Source organism: Anolis carolinensis, chromosome 2 (genome assembly GCF_035594765.1).
Source record: "Anolis carolinensis isolate JA03-04 chromosome 2, rAnoCar3.1.pri, whole genome shotgun sequence".
Lineage (NCBI taxonomy): Eukaryota > Metazoa > Chordata > Lepidosauria > Squamata > Dactyloidae > Anolis > Anolis carolinensis.
Window position 1 is genome coordinate 272,092,190 of NC_085842.1, and position 25,166 is coordinate 272,117,355.

A 25,166-nucleotide genomic window follows, 5' to 3' on the forward strand; every position below is an offset into this window, starting at 1 on the left:
CTCAAACAAAATGTAAAGGAGGGAAAACAAACAAACGACCAATAGGTAAGGCAAACCATCGTCCTGGGGGACGGAACACTTCCTTTTTCCTTCCATTTTCCCCAGCAGCATTATCTTTTCCAAGCTTTCCTGTCTTCTCATGATGTGGCCATGATACTTCATTTTTGCCTCTAATATCCTTCCCTCCACTGAGCAGCTGGGCATTATTTCCTGGAGGATGGTCTGGTTGGATCTTCTTGTGGTCCAAGGCACTCTCAGGATTTTCCTCCAGCACCAAAGTTCAAAAGCATCTATCTTCCTTCCCTCAGCCTTCCTTATGGTCCAGCTCTCGCAACCATAGGTTACTATGGGGAATACCATTGCTTTAACTATGCGGACCTTTGTTGCCAGTGTGATGTCTCTGCTTTTCACTATTTTATCGAGGTTGGCCATTGCTCTTCTCCCAAGATGTAGACGTCTTCTGATTTCCTGGCTGCAGTCTGCATCTGCAGTGATCTTCACACCTAGAAATATAAAGTCTGTCACTGCCTCCACATTTTCTCCCTGTATTTGTCAGCTAACAATCAGTCTGGTTGCCATAATCTTGGTTTTCTTGATGTTTAACTGCAGCCTGGCTTTTGCACTTTCTTCTTTCACCTTGGTGATAAGGCTCCTCAGCTCCTCCTCACTTTCAGCCATCAGAGTGGTATCATCTGCATACCTAAGGTTGTTAATGTTTCTTCCAGCAATTTTAACTCCAGCCTTGGATTCATCAAGCCCCGCATGTCGCATGATGTGTTCTGTGTACAAGTTGGAATAGGTAGGGTGAAAGTATGCAACCCTGCCGTACTCCTTTCCCAATCTTGAACCAGTCTGTTGTTCCATGGTCTGTTCTTACTGTGGCTACTTGGTCTTTATACAGATTTCTCAGGAGACAGACAAGGTGACTTGGTATCCCCATACCACCAAGCACATGCCATAGATTATTATGACAGCATCATCTTCCAAGATTTTAAACAACTCAGCTGGGATCCCATCATCTCTTGATTCCTTGTTATTAGCAATGCTTCTTAAGGCCCGTTCAACCTCACTCCTCAGGATGTCTGGTTCTAATTCATTCACCACACCATCAAAACTATCTATTATTATCTTTCCTATACAGATCTTCTGTATATTCTCACCACCTTTTCTTGATCTCTTCAGCTTCCATAAACCAAGCTAAAAATCTGAGCCAAGTGCTACAGAAGAAACCATTTAAAAATAAAAACCATTAGTTACTTGACACCAAAAAAAATTAAAGCTATGTCAGTTTGGGTCCCACAATTTTCACTAACGTGTGAAACTGGATATATTTGTTTTCTTAGGGTCTTTTAAAACTACATAGTTTTAAAATCAGAAATGCAAATTAAGCTTTCTTTTTATCATGGATATGGTGCTCGTTCCTGTGCCAATATGTGGCTTTTTCCAACAGCACCTTCATTTTACATGTCACAAACAACCAGAAGTTATTATCAGGCAAGTCAATTATTGGTAGTTTAGAAAATAAATATAAAGTTTAATAGTGTTACACAGCCTAATCAAGTTATTGAATATTACATTAGCTTATTGGAAAACAGATGCCACATTTTTACAATGACCCTATAACCAACGTTTACATACACCTCTGCCATTTTCAAACACAGTACATTATATAACCTATATTAGTCAGCTGCTTGAAAACGATTAGTGTTCACCCTTTTGAACAAATATATAGGACAAAATTGAAGCCAGAATTAAGAACAAGCCAAGCCCATCAAGTGATTGATCTCACATTCAGTTATGATATACTCAACAAATTAGAATATTCAAAGAGGAAATTTAAGTTTCACCCCCATAAGAAGGAAGAAGCAAGAAATTGCTCTTGACCCAAAAGAAAATCCAAAATAAAGTGTGTGTGTGTGTGTGTGTGTGTGTGTGTGTCGGAGGAGGGGGGCTGAATGCATAATTCAGGGACAGAGGTGTGAGAGTCTGCACTTTACACAGTACGTTTTTAAAATTCTGTGTTTTAATCATGTTTTTTTAAGTTGCTATTTTATTTCTGTATATTAATGTCTAAAATTTTATAACGGCACTTTTTTCTTTTATTTAATGTGTCTTTGTTATTGTTTTTATCTGGGCATGACCCCATGTAAGCTGCCCTGAGTCCCTTCAGGGAGATGGTGGCGGGGTATAATAATAATAATAATAATAATAATAATGATAATAATAATAATAATAATAATAATAATAATAATAATAATAATATCCAAGAGAGTCTTTTTCAATATTTTCAATTTAAAAAAGTTATCAATAAAAACATACAAAAAGAAAAGCAATAATACTTATAAATACATAAACACAGGCATTCTTAGACAATGACAGCCCAAACATGCATTTCTATCTCCAACTCTAAAACCACGAAAGAGCTATTAAAGGCCATCAACAGGGAGTACATTAGATGAAAAACATCATTAATGGCAACCAGCATTTGAGAAGGACAAATCACACTGTGTTGCAAAAGGGGAAAACACTGGGATAACATCTTGGTTGCTCTAAGCCATAGTATACTTCTTTGTTTTGAATGCAGCATTAAAAAATCAAATCTGAGATAAACACTGCAACAATTTCAACATGTAATGTCCTACGTTTTGTCCTCCTTGGTTGTGCTCTGAGAGAACTGTGCTGCTACTGTTGTACAGCCTTTTTATTTTATTTTTTAAATGCTGTCACAGTTGATCATAGATAATAAAAAGTATTTACTGCATTATATGCTCTCCATTAAGATAGAACTTTTCTATTTGAAAAGTATTGAGCATCAGTGAGTTCAACAGAAATTCAAGAGTAGACTCTCAAAAACCATCTTTGATACCTAGTAGGGAAAGCGTATTCCTTGTGGCTGGCTTTTTATGTAACACTTGCACACAAGCTCTGCATTTTACTCTAAAGATGGATTTTTTTTTTACTAAAACCATTTATATCCATCTGATAACAGTGAAGAACTACTCTCTCTCTCTCTCTCTCTCTCTCTCTCTCTCTCTTTCTCTCTCTCTCTCTCACACACACACATTCTCCCCCTTTCTCTCTATTTTTACCAAAGCAAAGCTAATAAATGTGAAATCCTCTCACTACATCCAAGATATCAAGGTAAGGCGGATACATTTGAAAAATTGCTCTAATACATCAGAAAATATAAAAATCAATAAGCTATAACAGCTAAAAAGCTCCTTCAATTTTGTCCCCTTATCATGGAGTGTAGGTGGCGAGGGTCTTGCAAAATGGCCGAAGGTTGTAAAAAGCGATTATGCTTCTTGATGTGCATGGTAGCATAGTAAGAAATATGTGTGCACAACTTGAAAAAGAAGAGGGAGCTAGGTGTTTGCTCATTTCACTGAGAGTATGGAAGCCTTCTTGAATGAATGATGCAGCCTGTTATCTTCAAGGGAAAATGAAGCAAGAAGAAGTGAGTGTGCTGTTAGTTCTTCCTCTCAACATCAAAATCGTCCATCCTTGCGCCATCCCCAGGCAGGCAAAATGTGCACTCAGTTTATTGTTCCACTTCTTTTTCGTCAGCATGCCCAGACTCTGAAATATAGAGAACATATATTACAGGGGGAAAGAGCTATAAGGTTAGATAAAAGTCAGATTCTTGCAAATGGCTTGTGCTGGCTAAATCCCTGGTTACACCAATGTGGTACTAAAATAGTTGCAGAAAGTATCAAGTGTTGGGTTTGCTAGGGCAAACCTTGTCCATCCTGTATTTGATTAGCAGTGGGAGTGTGCCTGAATATCATACTGCCTTGTGCACCTTGAAATGAAGAAGAAACTTCCACTCTTGTGGGAGTATGTTGTTTCTTCCCCCAGGTAAGTAAGGACAATACAACATAACCCAGGCACAACCCTGTAATCAATCAGTAACCTGATGGTACTGTCCTTGCATACATTGGAAAGAAGAGCTGTGTGCCACTCCACCTCCAAGCAACAGAAGAGGAACACTAGAGATGTATCTTCCACCAGCATTAGTGGAACATCCAGGCTGTGGACAATTACTACATTCTCTCATTTCCTGTGCATCTGTAGGTAGAAGTGTGTGTGTGTGTGTGTGTGTGTGTGTTGGGGGGGGGGAATAAGCCTTTCCATGGGATACAGTTTCTATATACAGGTGCTATGCCCATGTCCGGCTGGACAAAAGTAAATCATTATTGTTTCAACTGGCCTAAAGAAGCAGTACATAGAAGAGAAAAGGCAAAACTTCTGAAAACAAAAGAGAAAGATGATGAGGTGAATGTAGTCAATGATAGCATCATCTGTTCAAATGCAACTATCATTCATCACTTTCACTTAGAATGAAAATGAGCTGAGAAAATTAGAGCATCTTCTTGCAAATGCTGTACTTCAGACAGGTGGTAATTTACCAGCAGAAATATTCAATTGGCTGCACCTGTTCCTGCATACACAGAAAAGTTAAAAGCAAACAGTACCATGCAAAGATGTTTTGAACAGAATAGGAGCATGGGGAAAATTAGTTGATTTGTTATTTTCCATTAAACACAAAAGACAAATGGCTTAATGGTCAAGCAGGGTAGACACAGTGGAGCTTCCTCTGGCTAAGTAGGTTATAATTGGTTGATAATTTGGTTAGGAAAGCTGAAAATGCATGGATATATTGTTTTCAGGGATTTTAAGATACCAAAAATTTAGCCACCACATGGAAATCCTAAACAAGAGTGAATCATAGCACTTACCTTTTTGAAGTTTTCTACCTCCAACTAGTTGCATCACAAGAAGGTGTGGAGGGGGTGCTAACTACATCAGGTGACATCATCAGTGAGGGTAACATCCCTTCTTTGAGTAGAGTAGTGAAAGGCGGAAATTTTGTCCATCCAAAGAGGACTTAAGAGAAGCACTCACACCTCTATTCACATCATATTTGAATCACATAGAAGGTGATCCCCATATCCATGGAAAATACCTTCCTGGTCTTCTGACAGATAAAAATGTGAGCCATGAGGAGAGGCAGGTAGCAAATAAAATCATCGTCGTCCTCGTCGTCATCATAAAACTGACAAATACCCTTAAATTAATTGCAAAAAGGTAGACCAAATATTTATTTGATCAACAAACTGAGGATGGAAATTTTGTTCTCATACATGGAAATAAAAGCATTTGAAGTTTTTTCCCTACTTTGTGGGATTATGAAAGTTTTGGCAAACTGTAATTAGAGGGATTTGTGTGTGTGCCGTGCTTTGCTAAAATGGCATATTCAACAACAGACAATACTGGGTAAAACTGGGTAGTTGGGTAAATCACCTGAAATCCAACAGTGTCCTGAGCCAAATGCCCTTCCTATCATTGTGCAAAAGCTAGAATTGGAAGATATGCCTCTGGCATTTATGATGAAATTTAGAATGTTAAGGTTTCATCAGAACCTGGCCTATTATAGAGTATATAATGGAAAAATAAATATATAGGTTTATTAAAATATTAATTACATTTGAAATGTTATAGGACAACCAATAATAGCTCAGGAGGACTGGAAGATTAAGCGGATATGGAAAATGTTTCAAATTGATAATTACTAAGTAATTATTAATTCACATTCTTTTTCTTATTGTGGAATGTGTGTGTATGCGTCATAATTCTTTATTTTGCATTACAAAGCTTTTAGGTTTGTTTAAAATATACATATATATCAAACAGAACATAATCTTCCTATTGAGCTAGGCTTCTTAAATAACTTCTATCATTTTCTTCAAGTATCAAGTGAAACCATCTCAAAAATGACCATAGTTTGGTGACCTGCTTCTTTCAGGAGTCAAATGGAAGTTAATTTGCTCTTAGCGATACATACAGATCAAAATATTGCTTTTCGTTGTGAATTTCTGTGCCAGTTTGAGGTTAAGTTGAGATGAGAGGCCAAGTAATGTGTGCAAATGGGATTAGGCCATTCTGATGAAGATGAAAAAGACTAAGCAGTGCAATATTGACCCAGTGCCTTATTTGAATCTCCATGCAGCCTTCAGTGAGTATGGGAATACATCAAGACAAGATTTATAAAAGTAGCTCATAGCTTGCAGCCAAGCAATGGTTCATTCCTGGAACTGGATTTAAAAGAATATGATTTCTGTCAGCAAATGACTATGGAAAATGAAAATAAAGCTATATAATATATTAATTTCCTACAGGGCATCCCAGTAAAGAGTCACAGTCTTAAATTATTGTCATCATTCTGCTATTTCAAAAGAATGGAGACTTAATTTTTTATCACTGAAAAAACTAAAATAAACAGCATTTTTCTATTTTTAAAGAACTATTATGGGAAAAGGCTGTAAAGGTTAGACATAAATGGAAAGGTATATTTGATTGTGGCTTTTACTGATTTATAAAGGTAATCCGGTAAAAAAAAATTCTTCCAGGTTTTTCCTTCTGTTGTTGTAAAAAAACCTTTCTATTTACTATCAAGTGATAAGAAGAAAAACAGATTTAATGTCTCAAGTCTGGTTTGCAAGCATGAGACCTATTCCATAGGATTGTGACTTAATTTTCATCCCAAGAAGCTGTTGCATGCAAGTTCGTAAAATGCTGATGGAAATGAGCTGTGCTTTGATGCCCAGGAAAATGTTGTGCATGTGTAACTCATGAACTTGGAACTGAGCTATGTTTTGTATGCATGATAAACAAATGCCAAAATTGCTATAACTTACAAGTGGTCATGTACACTTTGTTTGGATCCCTTCTTGTGGTTTTAGCAGGGGAGTCTTTGAGACCCTTCCCACAATGAATATGTTGTAGAGCATGATTTAGTCTATTTTGTAAGATACTTTGGAGAAATCTGGAATATAAATTAAATAACCAGTAGTAGTAGTAGTAGTAGTAGTAGTAGTAGTAGAATAAAAGTAATCAAAACCAACTCCAAGTTCTAGAGTAGCTTATAAAATTAAAGTTAATGCATCTCTGAAGTTAATCACATAAAAGTCTGCAAAGGATTTCAACCTTTGAAGAAATGCATCAACCCAGCACAGTGTTGCTGTGCTATAGAACCAATATCTTATTTCATGACCCTATGACTCATTAGTGCTAAGGAAAATAGGACATACATACATCATGGCAACAACAGCAACAATATATAGCAGCTATTTCGAGAGATAAAACAAAGTAAAATGTATGGATTTGTCTTGTGTGATTCTATAAACATATAATATTATATAGTTTCTTGTACAGAAGTGGTCATAGATGGAGTGAACATTCATAAAACAGCAATGAAGGCACTAAAATTATATTCAGAGGTCCATGAGTTTTCAAAAGACAGTGCAGACATTTGTTTTGCTATACTCATTTATCAGGGATCAACCATCTGAAGCATTCAAGGGACTATATTGCAGACCTGCAGACCCATTCACTGAAATATGGTCCATTGGTCACCATCTGTCTAATACACAGTTATATGCAGTCCTTTTGAAAGGAATGAGACAAGTACACCAAAATCTGTGCTGAATTATGATCATTATGTGCAACAGGGTTGCAGATTCAAAGTGAACATGTTTCGGGTGGTGAACTTCAAGCTTTGCTGATATCTGATAGAAAGCATAGTAAATGAGCAGAGAAAAAGGAGAAACGAAAGTATTAGTGCAAATCTGTTTCAGGGAGACCTTCTCCTTAATTTTATGAAAAGCAATGCTTTTATTCTTATGTCTTTTGGAATCAGTTCTGCCTTTATGAGTATTATTGGACAACTGAGAAATTTCCACAGGAGGTGCTGACAGGTCAAACAGTAAATATATTATTTCCTTATATTGTACTCTTGTCTTGTTACAAAAGGTTGGCCTGGGAACAAAGACATGTTTTGCCTACTTTAATAAAAAAACAGATTTCTTAAATTGAAATATTATTTGTGACTAGGCAAATAATGTATAAATTTAAGGTCACTGATGACATCAACTATGAGATTTTATTATACTGCTATAACTAATGACTTGTTTAACAGAATGTGCCTGAGAGGACATTAGGAACCATATTTTATAAAGTTACATAACATTCAAATACAGCAAGCCTTCCATATCCATAGATTCTGTATCCACAGATTTAACTAGCCATGACTCGAAAATATTCAAAACAATATTCCAAAAAGTAGAATTTGATTTTGCCACATACTAAGCCAGAGGTCCTCAAACTTTTTAAGCCAAGGGCCGGTCCACTATCCTTCAGACTGTTGTGGGGCCGGATTATCATTTGAAAAAAAAATACAAACAAATTCTGATGCACACTGCACATGTCTTATTTGTAATGCAAAAACAACAACAACAACAGCAACAACAACGAAAGAACAATACAATATTTAAAAATAAAAATAATTTTAACCAACATACATTTATCAGGATTTCAATGGGAAGTGTGCTTCTGCTTCTGGCCAATGAGATAGTCAAGTTAATTAGGGTTGCTGTTGTTGTTGTTGTTGTTGTTGTTGTTGTTGTTGTTGTTGTGTGCCTTCAAGTCATTTCAGACTTTGGGCGAGCCTAAGTCTAAAATGTATTTAATTATTATTTATTTATTTACTGCATTTATTTACTACATTTGTATCACACCCTTCTCACCCCAAAGGGGACTCAGGGTGGCTTACAAATTATATGTACATACAATATATTATATTATTAGCATAGCACAATATTAGCATCTATATATTACTTTATTGAACTATACCACTATACTGTAATATTATTAGTAATATTATATGTAATATAGAGTATGTAATTAATATTATTTTATGGTATTATTATTAGTGTTATATTGTATTACATTATAATATTATTATCAATATTATATGTATATACAATATATTATATTATAAAACTGAGGGCGGGGGCCAGGTAAATGACCTCGGAGGGCCGCATCCGGCCCCCGGGCCTTAGTTTGGGGACCCCTGTACTAAGCACTATGTTGATGGATAGGCATACTCCACTATAACTTCCAGCCATTTCAGATCATCAGGCTCTCTCTGGCACTCAATTCAGTTGTTTCCTATTTTATATATGGAACACCATTGTATAATTGTATTTAATGTGATTTGAACTTCCATGGATTTTGGTATCCATGGGAACTAAAACTCCACAGCTACCTAGGGTCCATTGTATACAGGTGTTACAAATTTTAATATATTCAAGAAAGCAGCCATGTTAGTCTAAAAAGGTAAAAGGGGGAGGGGGTGGGAATCCATTAGTATTTTAAAGAATAATTTTTATAGCATTAGCTTTTGTAGATTTAAAACTACTTTTTAGAATATGTAAATGTAATAAAAACTGCAAAATACTACATAAAATAAGGTTATTTTGTGATGCCAAAATGTTATATACTAATGATCTTCACATGTACAATCAGCTCTCTGCATCCACAAATTCTGTATCCATGATTTCAACTATCAACATCTCAAAAATGTATTTTTTTTTAATCATAAAGGTATTTAAAACTATGATTTTTCTATTTTATATAAGGGACACTATTTTAAGATGATATTGTACATAATCAGACTTGAGGATCCATGGATTTTAATATTCATGGGGGTGTGGTGTGCCCTGGGCCCCTTCTACACTGCCATATATCCCAGGCTCTGATCAGAGATTATCTGCTTTAAACTGGATTATATGAGTCTCCACTGCCAGATAATCTGGGATAAAATAATCTGGGATAAAATAATCTGGGATCAGATTTTGAGATATAGGGGCAATCTGAAGGGGCCCTGGAAACCAACCCCATTGGATGCCAGGAGTCAATTGTATAATTGTGTCCCAGCAATCTGAAATCTGATTTAGTGAATGAACTCAAAGCAGATTTAGAGAGACCCAGATGAAATATAACAAATGATAACCATTTCACTAGGGTTCCACTAGTAAAAGAGTTGGCTCACAAAACTGAAAAATTGGCTCGTACATTAAAAAGTCAAGATCCAATCAGAAGTTTTCCCAAGTTTTTCTTTGCTTGCAAATTCAACTATGTGAAAAGCAGCAATTCCAAGCTTTTGCTCTTTGAATTACAAGGCATTGTTGACTCCCAATGGTTTGTGTTTTACTAGAACATGAACAGTTTTCATGATCATTTGACTTGCAAATGATTTCTCTTTCAATAACTTCCACCAGGTATTGTTTGATATGTCCTCATATTATATTGTTAGGGTTTATTTTCTATTAAAATAATATTTCAATCATTTCTGTAAGCATGCCACACAGTCACACAACTTCTTCAAAATGTGTAACAATGAATACAAGTATCAAAAGATTTAGCTTTATTCAGGACCTTTCCAAGACTGGGGAAGAAACCACATTTTTGGCAGACTGTCAACCCACCTATAAGGCTGCTATGAATAATTAATTAGTGGTCCTGCGTTTTCTGTACATCAATTGGACTGATGACTTGTACTGTTCATATTTTGTTAAACAGAAATAAAATATATGCCTTTTCTAATAATAACAAAGTGTTCGGAAAAGAAAAGACAGAACAGGAACTAAGCCCAGAAGCAAATCAGTCTTTATAATAGCACTCATAACTCCAGAGGGTTTATGCACCGTCTCAACGTGCTATGAGCCTTTTCATGCTTAAGTGATGTAGTGTGTGACCTGACTGCACACAAAATTGCTGGCATCTCTGAGGCTTTCTTACAGCTCTGTTTTTAAAACCCTGGCAACACTTTCCAATTCTTGTTCTGATGTTTGAAATGCTGACAATTTAATGGACATTTTTGGTCCAAACAAGGAAACTTGGGTGGTATGGAGAGTTAGTGATTTTTTTCCATTATCTTATCTTATTTGAATTGACAACCCCTGAGCATCCCATACTGCAAACAAATGATTTCACCTAAAGTTATTAATGAAAGCAAAGAGTAATATTTGATGGCAAAGCTTATCCTATCTTCCTCCGATCCAATGAAGAAACATTAGACGAGAAACATTAATTATAGGCATAAAGAGAGCTGAGATGCTAACAGCTAATTAGTCTCAAAGGGAAATTAAATTTAATTTCCTAAGTGGCAGTTGCTATCTAGCAATATTTTACTTAAACAGAATAAATTCTGATTTACCATACTTGCTACTTGAGAGTTTTAAAGAAACTATTAGATATATAGAAAGTTTTAAAAAAAACACACGCACACACACACACACACACACACAAATGAATTGTTGGAGAGATTAGCCATGTTAGCAACATTTCTTGATTAATAATACATATATTTTGTGTTAAGGATTAGCATCTAAATAAAATGTGTATGATTAATTTTAAGCTGATGGGAAACTTCCTTCATTTTGCCAATGGCTCCTTCTTTATTTCAGACAGCTGCAGAGTGAAATCTATCCTAGAATCAATGCCTGGCCAACAATTTAAACACCTAAAACTAGGGGTTTGCAAGATATCTAAAATCTGATCTGTTTCAAAGATTTGGATGACCCCTGCTTTGAGTCAAAAAGATTAAAAGGGGTGCGAAAGCTTTGCAATTGCTTTGTTAAGATTCATTCCATTAGTAGCAATGGGGAAAATTGCCAGGCCCATTTTTCAGTCATTTCTATAGTTATCAGGGTGAAACTTGGCACAGTTGTAGGCAGCATTTATGGTTTTAAGCCTGTCAAGTTTCAGAAAGATCTGGTTATTTACTAATTTGTGTGGTCCAGTGTAGTCCGGTGAGGAGTGATAACATCTTTAACCAAGCTGAACAACCTCTCTCTTGCCACGCTGGTTGGTGGACAGCTTAGGTGTTCCCAGGCAACCATCATCAGATTTAGCCACATCTGTTTCCAGGATGCCCAGTAGACCAAGGAGTCACAAGACAGACTCTCCACTGGCTCCTCCAGGTACTTATTTACAGTAACTTCTGCTGAGTCCGTCCTGTGTGGCTGAGCGGCCTCAAGGCTAAACTATCTTTTCCAAGGCTCTGACAAAAGAAAACTTCACCTGATACTGATATCTGCCAGTCATGGGGACAAGCATCTCCCTGGTGTGGATGAGATTGGTGAGATGGTGGTGGCACCTGTTTTATTTTGCAGTGGTTGCACACTGTGTATATGGGATCCTCCAGCAGCACCTAGAAGTGGTCCTAAATGGTAGACCTATGCCTTCTAGGTACCACAGACTGTTGTTGTGGTTCAGTCTGATGATGATGAAAGGGGATTTGGGGAACAGCAATTTGTCCCAGGGAATGTTGGTGACTCAGAAAGGCAGGTGGATTCAGGAGCTGTGGATGGCTTGGGAAAACAGACGGAACAGGGAAATGTGGAAAGTTCTCAGTTGAGCAAAGATAAGGATGACCTTCTACAGGAGTCTGAGAATTGTCAACAGAGCTCAGATGGTAGTGAGGGGGGTGAATGCTTGTTAGATAGGGATTTAAGGTTAAAGTTGAGATCCGGCCTCTGTCGCTCTGTGAGAATAGCAGGCAGACACGGGGAAACAAGAGTGCACAGGAATGTGTTTATGTCTTGCAAGGAGGGTTAAAAGAGATGTAATTTGGGAAAGATTCCAGTCAGAGCAACCTTGCTTTTGGAGAATCATCTCTTGCCTTGTTTTCGGTTCAAGCCTCGTCTTATGCCTAGAATCTGTGTTTGGATTACTTTTGAAGCTCATGTATTCATGTTACCTTGGATCTACTGTGCTGTTTTTGGGACTTTGGACTAATAACTACGAAATCATTGAACTGTGTTTAAGGATTGCACTTGCAATTGGATACTTTCTTTACTGCTTTTTATTAAGTTTTGCAATCTTTCCTCAATAAACTGAAAAACTCAAGCCTGCTGTGGTGGAGTTTGTGTGTTGTAGCAAGGTGAACCAATGCTGAGGTGCGACAGGTACAGCCTCATCACATTCACATCTCCTATCCTACCCCCTGCCAGCCAAGAACACATGCCCATAGGTAGGAGAGCTTTGTGAAAATTCCCTTCAGACTCCTTTGCCAAATGCTGTGCAATCTCACTTGTCTTAAGGGACAAATCAAGCTCTGCCTTCTTAGAACTAATAATGGGTGCTGTTAGTTCAGATTGAGAGGCTGCCCTTGTCTCAACAGTGGCGGCAGCAGCAGCAGCAGCAGGAGCAGCAGAAGCAGAAGCAGCACCAAGAGATGTGTGTTTAATTTTTTTGAGGGTGGCAGGAGCAGAAACAACAATGCTTCCACTCCCTCTCGAAGAGGAAATACCCACCCCATGCCTCATTATATATATGTAATAATAATATTATTAATATTATTACTAATATTATATGTAGTAATATTTTATTAATTTGTATGTGTGATTCTCTGCACTAGCTAAGCTGCTTGTGTGTGGTGCAGGAGTTTGCAACACACACACACACAAGCCAGAAAAACAAGGAAAATAGATCACAACAAATACACTGAAATAGAGAGTTAACAAAGGGTGTGTGTGTGTGTGTATACGCACACACACACACACACTCACACACACACACACTAGCTGTGCCCGGCCACGCATTGCTGTGGCTTATAGGAATCATTTGTTGACCAGGTGGAATAGCAATGAATAGCCTTGCAGCCTCAAAGCCTGGCCGTTTTCTTCTTATGCGAATCCTTGTTTGGTGAGCTGGAATACAATGGAATAGGCTTGCTGCTTGCAAGGCTGGGTACTTACATTCTAGGGGAATCGTTTTTTGGCCAATTTGAATTGCACTGAATAGCCTCGCTGCTTCAAAGCTTGGCCGCTTTCTATATAGGGACATCCTTCCTTGGGCAGGGAGAATGGGATGGAGTAGCCTCATGGCTTCAAAACCTGAGGGTTTTCTATCTAGGAGAAATCTTGGTTGGTCAAGTTGAACAGCACTGAATAGCCTTGCTGCTTGCAAGCCTGGCTGCTTCCTACCTTGTGGAATCCTTGGTTAGCCAGGTTGAAAAGCAATGAATAGTCTCAGTGCAGCAAGTATGAATGCACCTTGATTAGCATTTAATTGCCTTGCAGCTTCAAGGCTTGGCTGCTTCCTGCCTGGGGGAATCCTTTGTTGAGAGGTGTTAGCTGGCCCTGGTTGTTTCCTTTCTGGAATTCCCATTTTCAGAGTTGCTCTTTATTTACTATCCTGATTTTAGAAATTATATTGTTCTGTATTATTATACCACAGTAATTTTAGATATTATATTTATAATCTTATATTATTTGCTTAGAACTGGATTATATGAGGCCCCTTCTACACAACTGTATAAAATCCACACTGAACTGGATTATATGGCAGTGTGGACTCAAGCTAATCCAGTTCAAAGCAGATACTTGGCATTCTGGGTTATATAGGTGTGTGGTAGGGCCTTGAGTCTACACTGCTATATAATCGAGTTCAAATCAGATAATCTGTATTTTATAGGCAGTGTGGAAGAGGCCTAACTGAACTCTGCCTTTCCCCTGGGCATCATTGTAGCTGAGTGGGTTGCTCGGAGACAAAGTGGGCGGAGCCTACCCTTCTAACTGGCAGCAAGGGGAATAAAACAGTTCTTCCTCTTCCTCTAATTTGGACTTTATTTTTCTAGGGGTTTTTTTTGTTTGTTTGAAATACATATTTTTGATGACTATGTCTTTTGTGGCCAACTTTGGTGTGATTTGGTTCAGTGGTGTTGTTGTTTACTCCATAATAAAATGCACACACACACACACACACACACACACACACATATATATACACACACACACACACACACACACACACTCCTTAGAGGAACGGAAGCCATCATTTCCAGACCGGATGGGATGGCTCGAGAAACATGCTGCCTCCCGGGGGCAAAAATACACCATATCACTCAGAGGCTCAGCAGGCTCCTAAAGCCCCATCACCCTCCCCACCTTATGTTGATTCATGTAGGTACCAATGACACCGCTAGGCATACTTTTCAAAAGATCACAAATGATTTTCGAGCTCTGGGAACAAAGCTAAAACTGTATAATGTACATGTGATCTTTTCATCCCTCCTCCCCGTTGTAGGACATGGCTCTACAAGGGCCGGAAAAATAGTACAGGTCAATAACTGGCTCAGAAAATGGTGTCAAGAGGAGCATTTTGGCTTCCTTGACCATGGTCTACTCTTCCAAGAGGATGGACTACTGGCAAGCGATGGGGTGCATCTCACACAAGTAGGAAAACATCTTTTTGCACACAGACTCACAAACCTCATCAGGCGCACTTTAAACTAAATCCACTGGGGGAGGGGAACAACAGCCTGGCGAACACTATATTACCCACGACCACAGGGAACCGCCGAAAGGCTAAAAGGAGGGCTGCACAAACACAGCAAGGACCAAGTACAGAGAGCACAATAATCCCAAATAAACAGTTCGAGGGGAGGTCACAGGGGCTTACATGTCTTTACACTAATGCTCAGAGCATGGGAAATAAGCAAGACGAACTCCAACTCCTAGCACAGCACCACACATACGATGTCATAGGCATCACTGAAACCTGGTGGGATGACTCCCATCACTGGAATTTAACCATTGAGGGCTATAACCTCTTTCACATAAATAGAACAAAGGGGAGAGGAGGGGGAGTAGCTTTATATGTCAAAAACAGTTACGTTGCAGAAGAAATGCAAGACTGTAATCCGGGAAACCAGCTTGAAAGCATCTGGATAAGAATCAAGGGAACCGGGACTCAAAAAGATCTTGTCGTGGGTGTCTACTACAGACCTCCGAGTCAGGATGAAGGACTTGATGAAGCCTTCTGTCAACAGCTGACCAAACAGGCACAAAGAAGAGATATAGTAGTCATGGGCGATTTCAATTATCCCGATATCTGCTGGAAAACAAACTCAGCCAAGAGTACAAAGTCCAACAAATTCCTCACTTGCCTTGCAGATAATTTTATGGTCCAGAAGGTAGAAGAGGCAACAAGGGGATCAGCAACTCTTGATCTAATCTTAACAAATGTGGAAGACCTGATCAATACAGTTGAAGTGGTTGGATCCTTAGGGGCAAGTGACCATGTGCTCCTGCAGTTTGCAATACAAAGGAATGCTGAAACTAAGACAAGTCAAACACGCATTCTGGACTTTAAGAGAGCTGACTTCCAAAAAATGAAGGAATTACTGAGCGGCATTCCATGGACGCCGATATTAAAAAACAAGGGAGTTAAGCATGGATGGGAGTTTTTCAAAAGTGAAATACTCAAGGCGCAAATGCAAACAGTGCCAACAAAGAAGAAAAATAAGACAAGTGCAAAGAAGCCAGAATGGATGTCCAAAGAACTTCTAACTGAGCTAAAGCTCAAAAGTGACATGCACAAGAAGTGGAAAAGGGGAGAAATCACCAAAGAAGAATTCAAACGTATAGCCAACTCCTGTAGGGAAAAGGTTCGCAAGGCTAAAGCGCAAAATGAGCTCAGGCTTGCCAGGGACATAAAACACAACAAAAAAGGTTTTTTTGCTTATGTTGGTAGAAAAAGGAAGAAAAAGGAGGCGATAGGGCCACTGCAAGGAGTAGATGGGGTGATGGTGACAGGGGATAGGGAAAAGGCAGAACTGCTTAATGCCTTCTTTGCCTCGGTCTTCTCACAAAAAGAAAGCCATCTTCAACCTCAGCAACATGGAATGGACGAAGGATTGGGGGAAATCCAACCCCAAATAGGGAAACAAGTTGTCCAGGAACACTTGGCCTCTCTAAACGAATTCAAGTCCCCAGGGCCAGATCAGCTACATCCAAGAGTATTGAAGGAACTAGCAGAAGTTATTTCAGAACCACTGGCAATCATCTTCGAGAGTTCTTGGAGAACAGGAGAAGTCCCAGCAGATTGGAGGAGGGCGAATGTGGTCCCTATCTTCAAGAAGGGAAAAAAGAACGACCCAAACAATTACCGTCCGGTCAGCCTCACATCAATACCAGGCAAGATTCTGGAAAAGATCATTAAGGAAGTGGTCTGCAAACACTTAGAAACAAATGCGGTCATTGCTAATAGTCAACACGGATTTACCAAAAACAAGTCATGCCAGACTAATCTGATCTCTTTTTTCGATAGAGTTACGAGTTGGGTCGATACAGGGAATGCCGTGGATGTAGCATATCTAGATTTCAGTAAGGCCTTCGACAAAGTCCCCCACGACCTTCTGGCAAACAAACTAGTAAAATGTGGGCTAGACAAAACTACGGTTAGGTGGATCTGTAATTGGCTAAGCGAACGAACCCAAAGGGTGCTCACCAATGCGTCGTCTTCATCATGGAAAGAAGTGACAAGTGGAGTGCCGCAGGGCTCCGTCCTGGGCCCGGTTCTGTTCAACATCTTTATTAACGACTTAGGCGAAGGGTTAGAAGGCACGATCATCAAGTTTGCAGATGACACCAAACTCGGAGGGATAGCTAACACTCCAGAAGACAGGAGCAGAATTCAAAACGATCTTGACAGACTAGAGAGATGGGCCGAAACTAACAAAATGAAGTTCAACAGGGACAAATGCAAAATACTTCACTTCGGCAGAAAAAATGGAAATCAAAGATACAGAATGGGGGACGCCTGGCTTGACAGCAGTGTGTGCGAAAAAGATCTTGGAGTCCTCGTGGACAACAAGTTAAACATGAGCCTACAATGTGATGCGGCAGCTAAAAAAGCCAATGGGATTTTGGCCTGCATCAATAGGGGAATAACGTCTAGATCCAGGGAAGTCATGCTCCCCCTCTATTCTGCCTTGGTCAGACCACACCTGGAATACTGTGTCCAGTTTTGGGCACCGCAGATGAAGGGAGATGCTGACAAGCTGGAAAGCGTCCAGAGGAGGGCAACTAAAATGATTAAGGGTCTGGAGAACAAGCCCTATGAGGAGAGGCTTAAAGAGCTGGGCATGTTTAGCCTGCAGAAGAGAAGGCTGAGAGGAGACATGATAGCCATGTACAAATATGTGAGGGGAAGTCATAGGGAGGAGGGAGCAAGCTTATTTTCTGCTGCCCTGCAGACTAGGACACGGAACAATGGCTTCAAACTACAGGAAAGGAGATTCCACCTGAACATCAGGAAGAACTTCCTCACTGTGAGGGCTGTTCGGCAGTGGAACTCTCTCCCCCGGAATGTGGTGGAGGCACCTTCTTTGGAAGCTTTTAAGCAGAGGCTGGATGGCCATCTGTCGGGGGTGCTTTGAATGCGATTTCCTGCTTCTTAGCGGGGGGTTGGACTAGATGGCCCTTGAGGTCTCTTCCAACTCTACTATTCTATGATTCTATGATTCTATGATTCTATCTACACACATACATATAGACACACACAGGAGAATAGGCAGATACATCTCAACAACACACACTAAGATGGGATTTGAGGTCAATAAGGTAGGTAAGGTGCCACCTATATGCAGATGACACCCAGTTCTACTACTTCTTTCCACTTAATGCCAAGAAAGCTGTACAGACCCTAAACGAGTTCCCATCATCAGTAATAGACTAGATGAGGGCAAACAAATTGAAATTTAATCCAGACAAGACAGGGGTACTCCTGGTCAGTCAAAAGGTAGATCAGGAAATTGGGATTCAGCCAGTGCTGGATGGGGTTATACTCCCCCTGAAGACACAGGTTTGCAGTTTGGGGATCCTTCTGGACTCGGCACTGAACCTGGATGTCCAGGTATCTGTGGTGGCTAGGAGGGTATTTTATAGAATCATAGAGTTGGAAGAGACATTGTGGATCATCCAGTCCAACCCCCCTGCCAAGAAGGAGGAAAATTGTGTTTTTGGACACAATTCAAAGTGTTGGTTATGTCCTTTAAAGCCCTAGGTTGTTCAGCTCCAGGCTATCTAGCTGTCTGCATTCCCTTGTATAAACCTGCTCGGATCCTGAGATCTTCAGGAGAGGCCCTTCTCTCTGTCCCACCTCCATCATAAGCTCAGTTGTTGGGAATGAGAGAGAGAGCTTTCTTAGTAGCTGCCCCTCGACTCTGGAACTTCCTGCCCAGGGAAGCCAGAATAACTTCCTCCTTGCTGTCCTTCCAGTGGCAGGCTAAACCCTTTTTATTCAGGCAGGCTTTCAAAGATGAAGGTTTTTAAGTTCATGTCAGGGGCTGCTGTGTTTTTATATGTTTTTATGGATTTAATATGAATTGTTTTTAATACTAATGATGTTTAATACTGTTCTAATATTTGTAGATTTTAAACTGTATTGTAATGCTTTTAATATTAGCCACTTTGAGTCTCCTTATGGAGAGAAAAAGCAGGATATAAATAATAATAATCATCGTCATCATCATCATCATCATCACCATCATCATCATGGCTGGGGAGGGATTAGCAAGCTAGCTATTAGCTATGGGAATTTGGAAAATATAAGTTTTGGGAGGTGGATAATTTCAACAAAGGAAGATAGATAGACTGGATGAAGGGACAGAAAGAAACAGAATTCTCCAAAAGCTAGCTACTATAAGTTTTAAGAAACATACAGAAACTGAATGGAACTCCAAGGACACAATCTCTCTCCTGCAAATGCCAAGCCACAAAAAATGAAGACACTGAGCAGCTACAAGACCAGCCTTGCAGAAAGTGGTGTGATTGGCTTTCTTCTTTTGATTGGCTGACAAGGTAAAAAAAAAAACAGCATGCAGCTGCCCTTGTCAGTCATATGAGCCCCCATCCACTCCCCTACTCCCTCCCATCCCAGGGCAACGGAATATGTTACATTGGGGGAAAAAAGCTCAAAATCAACAAATCATTTACAAATTTCTATGAAAGCTTTGGAGCCTTCTGTTTTGATTTTTAAATGCTTTGGAGGGATCCTTTCCTCTTTGTAATCCAAAGCTTTACACACCCCTACTAAAAATCAATGATTTCATTGGTCTGGTAGACTTATTTTCACAATTGAAAAAGAATCTGCCTATTAAGTTCATAATGAAGAACAATTTAAAGATATAAATAGGGGGCAGGTGGGCAAAGAATGGGAAACTGCATGGAAACTAATATACTCACAAGAAAGTTAAGGGAATGAAACTCAGCTTCATTTAAGAGAGAATGGAAAGGGGATGCCGAGGCCGACTACAGCAGCTTCATATAGAAGAATGAAAGTGTTGAAAAGAAACTTTGGTGGGTTTTTTTTAAAAGCATTCAAAAGTCAAAGAATGGGTATGTGGGTGAACAACCACTTATTAGGATCCCCATAAGACCCAACTGGAGGAGGAGAACCTGACCTGAACAATGACTTCAATTTTGACTAAGGGTCAAATGCCAACCTATAGCTGTGAGACTAGCAAAATCGTTTGAAGCTTTAGGCTTTCAGTGAGTGAACTTGTTAGGCAATGTAATGACTCATTTCCCAGTTGTAGCCATTGTTCACAGTTGTTTCCATCTATCTCACACACTACACCCCCCCTTCTCTCTGAACCTTGTACATTTTCACAATTAAAAGAAAGGCTGTAATGAGTGTTAGTGAATTCTAACAAAAATAATTAAAAGGCCAATAGCCCATTTTAATGTGGCATCACATTGTCACGGACACTGATGAAAGGATTAGTAAAACCTATATGCTAATGACAAGACAGAGTTTGGCAAAATCAGCAAGGATTTTTTTAAAAGAATATATTACTTAATATTCTGAATACTGTATTATGTATTATATTGAAATGCAATACTGTTACATTATCTGGGCAGAGGCCACCAAGGGGCACTAGAGAGAGAAGGATAGTCCAATTTTATAGGGGAGGAGTTAAAGGAGAAAAACCATTTCCTTCATTTTTGCTGGATACTCTCCCTCCCCTTCTCATATGATAAACAAGGGATGTTTCCATTACGAATACATGAGTGGGGCTGAGGAATAACAGGAAAACAGGGGGAAATGGTTTTACTCCTTCAACCCACTCTCCAACCCCATAAAATGGACTCTACTTCTCTCTCTAATGCCCCCTAGTAGCCTCTACACATAATGGAACAATACCTGAGATGCATATCAGCATCCTAAACAACATATTGGAATATGAAAGAGATATTGCTATAGGTATTTTCTTTTCCTTCTTGATCCCCTTCAGCCAGAGAGCAAAATCCTCCCAAAAGGATGGTAAAAAACATCAAAACATCCGGGCGTCCCCTGGGCAACGTCCTTGCAGACGGCCAATTCTCTCACTCCAGAAGCAACTCGGTTGCTCCTGACACGAAAAAAAAAAAAAGAGAGAGCAAAATATTCTGTTATCAAATGCCTGGCCTTCTTACTTTACTCTGGATGCAATATTTTGGGACTTAGCATAGGTCCTCAGCTCCTCCTTGCTTTCAGCCATCAAGTGGTATCATCTGCATATCTAAGATTGTTAATGTTTCTTCCAGTAATTTTAACTCCATCAAGCCCTGGACATTGAATGATATGTTCTGCATACAAGTTGAATAGGTAGGGTGAGAGTATACAACCCTGCCATACCCCTTTCCCAATTTTTAACCAGTCTGTTGTTCTGTGGTCTGTTATTACTGTTGCTACTTGGTCATTATATTCCTCAGGAGACAGACAAGGTAACTTAGTGTGTCCATAACATCAAGAACTTGCCACAATTTATTATGATCCACACAGTTGAAGGTTTTAGAATAGTCAATAAAACAGAAATAGATGTTTTTCTGAAACTCCCTGCCTTCCTCCATTATCCAGCGAATATTGGCAATTTGATCTCTTGTTCTTCTGCCTTTTCTAAACCCAGCTTGTACATATGGAAACTCTCACTCCATATATTGCTGGAATCTAACTTGCAGGATATTAAACATTACCTTACTGGCATGTGAAATAAGTGCCACTATATAAATGTTTGAGCATTCTTTAGCATTCTTTAACTGGTCTCTGTGTCTTCCCTAATCTTTTTACTCTGATTCTAAATTATGCAATAGGAAGTCCGTGATCTGAACTACAGTCAGCTTCAGGTCTTGTTTTCACCAACTGAATGGATGTCAGCCACCTTTGGCTGCAAAGGATTCAGTCAATCTGATTTCAGTGTTGACCATCTGCTGAAGTCCATGTATAATGCCATATTTTAGGTTGTTAGAAGAGAGAGTTTGTTATGCACAGTGAGTTTTTCTGGAAAAATTCTATCAGCCTACATCCTGCTTAATTTTTTTGTTCCAGACCATGCTTGCCTGTGATCCCAGATGTCATTTGACTACCCACCTTAGCACTCCAGTCTCCTGTAATGAAAATAATGTCTCTTTTAGTGCTGCAAATCCTCAGAACTGATCTACTTCTGATTCTTCAGCAGCTGTGGTCAGGGCATATATTTGGATCATTGTGATGTTAAATGGTTTACCTTGAACTCTAGTTGGGATCATTCCATCATTTTTGGATTGTATCCAAGCACTGCTGTAGTGACTTTATTATTAATTATGAATACTATTCCATTTCTTCAGTGCTCCTCTTGTCCACAGTAGTATATCTGGTGGTCATCTGTTGTGAAGTAGTCCATTTCAGTCCATTTCAGTTCACTGACCCCTAGAATGTCGATCTTTAATCTTGACCTCTCACCAATAAGCAAGTCCAATTTCCCCTGGCTCATAGATCTTACATTCTAGGTTCCTATAGTGTGTAGATTCGTAGAATATCAGATTCGTCATTCAACTCCAACACCATCTGCAGGTGCAACCACTTTGATGGTAAAAAGGGAGGAGGAGCTGAGGAGTCTTATAACCAAGGTGAAAGAAGAAAGTGCAAAAGCTGGGATGCAGTTAAACATAAAAAAACAAGATTAGGTCAACCAGACTGATTGGGAGGACAGCAATGACCAATCTCGATAAAATAGTTGAGAGTTTAGACATCACACTGGAAACAAAGGTCCTCATAGGTAATTTTGCCACATCTTTACCCTTTTGGCAATTTTACTTTTGTCTTGGTTGACATCTTAGGCTGAAGCTAAAACATAGGTAAAATGAGTAGCATTTGGGGCAACATGAAAATTCATTTGTATGTGGGAGGTATGGCAATATTTCAAAACTAACTCACATTTGCATGAAGCCCCCCAAATCACTACATGAAGTGTCATGTTTTAGAACTCTCACCAACAATGAGGGCAAAGTTCAACCAAACAAATCCAGAATATGCCAAAACCAGATGTATTTAAATAAAGAACTAAAATACTGAGTCTTTCCAAGATCTGTAACAGAACAGAAATATAGCACATAGTTGGGAAACACAAATCAGGGTCCCAAATTCCAAAGGTACAATCTGTAGTCAGGGTTCCAAAGTCAAGTCAGATAATCAAGGGTAAATTGAAGTCCAAAGGTACAAACTAGAAGTCAAGACCATAAATCAAACCAGGAAGTCAGTCCAGAGTTCAAATTCAAGATATCAAGGTATAACAAGATCCAAAGCAGGGGTTCTGGATACAGCAAAGTCCAAAAAAAAAAAAAAAGATTGCAAGAACAAGGTTTGGGTCCAGAAGTCTAACCCAGAGGTAACAGCCAAGATCTAGGACAAGAGTACCAAAGTATGATTTCACTGCTACCAAAGAGTATCTCTTCCAGATTCCTTTTATCCAGAGATTCTGAGCTGCTGCTCATTTCAGCAGGCCTTCACCAATAATCCCTGAATCCTGTGAATCATTTCTCAGGTAGGGAAGTTCAGCTTGGCTTCTCTCATGTAGCAGAGTCAGATTAACCTTTTTCAAGCACTCAGCAGTAGCTGAACCAAAACAGACTAGCTGCTGGCCATGACATCAGGCCATATTGATTTTAATATATGATTAATGAAAAAAAAAGGAACCATAACATGTAAGGCACACTGTTTCTCATATAAGGGACTTAAAAATGGGGTGCACCTTAGATTCTATTATGCCCTATATTTGCCTTGTTTTTACATTGTCTTACCTCCAAGGGAGGGGGAGGGCCCCAGGTCCAAAAAACTCTTCTAGCATCCCCCCTCCTTCCATTTTGGCTTAACTTACCATCTGGCTGAGCTAAGTACCACTTCCTGTATCAGGCCCTTAGACTTAGTAAAATATATTCATGCATACAGGATGAATGTCAATTTTCTTCACACACTCTCCTCAAGCAACGGGAAAGATTGCACTACAAAGCTGCATGAAAACTAAAACAAAGAATTGTTTACACAGAGAAGATTCTTTTAAAAATAGTGTTTTATTCCAAAATTGAATCTTCAAAAATGAGGTACGCCTTTGATGATGCCGTAGATTTGGTGAAATACAGTATTAATATTTTCAGGAGGGAGATGTTTAATGCCATACTTCAGTTTGTGTGTGGGTGCATATGTTTTAAATGCTGAAAATACAATCTTGGTAAACAACTTTCACACCAGCAAGTTAATTGTATCTTAGCAGGGTGCTGAAAAATTAAAGGTGTTAAGTGTTCCATTTCTGCTTTTCTATCTTGTTATTATTACTTTATTACAGTTTACAAGTAGTTCTAATCAGTCATAACATGCAAAAGATATCAGAAAGAAAATAGGGGAACTTTTATCTAAATGCATCTGGCTGTTGCTGCTCTAATGGTATATCTACAAAATAATGTGTGAGCTACAAAAGAAAAAGTGAGAAAAAGTGACTTCAGTTTCACACAAAAAGAATATAATTCTACTTTCGAATAATACATTGTATAGCCAAAGAAGAAATTTATTATTCTTTTGTAGAAGAAGCAGGACTCACACCCAATTCAAAAATAGTAAACTTGCTATAAGTGTCTCAATTGATTTCTTGGTCATGACACTTCTTTAAGTATGATGTAGACTTTGCTGTTCATAATAGAAAATCACCTCCTTCTCTCTGTCTAGAAAGAGGAAAATAACTTGCCAGTTAGATGATCCATTCCTATGATACACTATTTGAACAGTAATAATCCTTTTCATATCTCATGAATCCTCATTTTCCTTTTAAATGATACCTTATCCTGTGTAGAATCACAGGTAAACATGCTTATTTAATGATGACAGCTTGTTCAAACAACGGAAGATTGCTTTTGAAAGTTGTTGAAATCTATGCCATTGCCAAGTATATAGACCAAATCAGACTTCTGAGGACAAATAAGTTTCATCCTTGCTCTCTGACAGGCAGAATTACTGAGTGAAATTTTTAATTCCAGGTGAATTTCTTTCACAAACATAAAATATTTGAGGCAGGTCAGGTTACTTAGCACACATTAGATTATTTGAGAATTTGAAACACATTCAATTCTCAGAACCCGAAAGCATGACCCTGAATCCAACCTGTCTCTTGAATGCAATTCACTTTTAAATCTGTGAATTCCATTTATCTTGACATGGCTATATATTGCTAAAAAGAGTGCTTT

The 25,166-nt window shown here is 38.9% G+C and overlaps 1 protein-coding gene across 2 annotated transcripts in view; it reads right to left on the reverse strand.

Annotated features, from left to right (window-relative positions):
* Positions 1 to 2,686: 2,686 nt before the first annotated feature.
* Positions 2,687 to 25,166, reverse strand: part of LOC134296685 (uncharacterized) — a 209,397-nt gene continuing 186,917 nt past the window's right edge. For both annotated transcript variants that reach the window (XR_010003507.1, XM_062972215.1), the window contains one exon: positions 2,687 to 3,579. Coding sequence is in view for 1 of the 2 variants with exons in the window: in XM_062972215.1 (XP_062828285.1) it covers positions 3,564 to 3,579 (16 nt within the window). In the remaining variant the exon portion in view is untranslated. The remainder of the gene's footprint in view (positions 3,580 to 25,166) is intronic.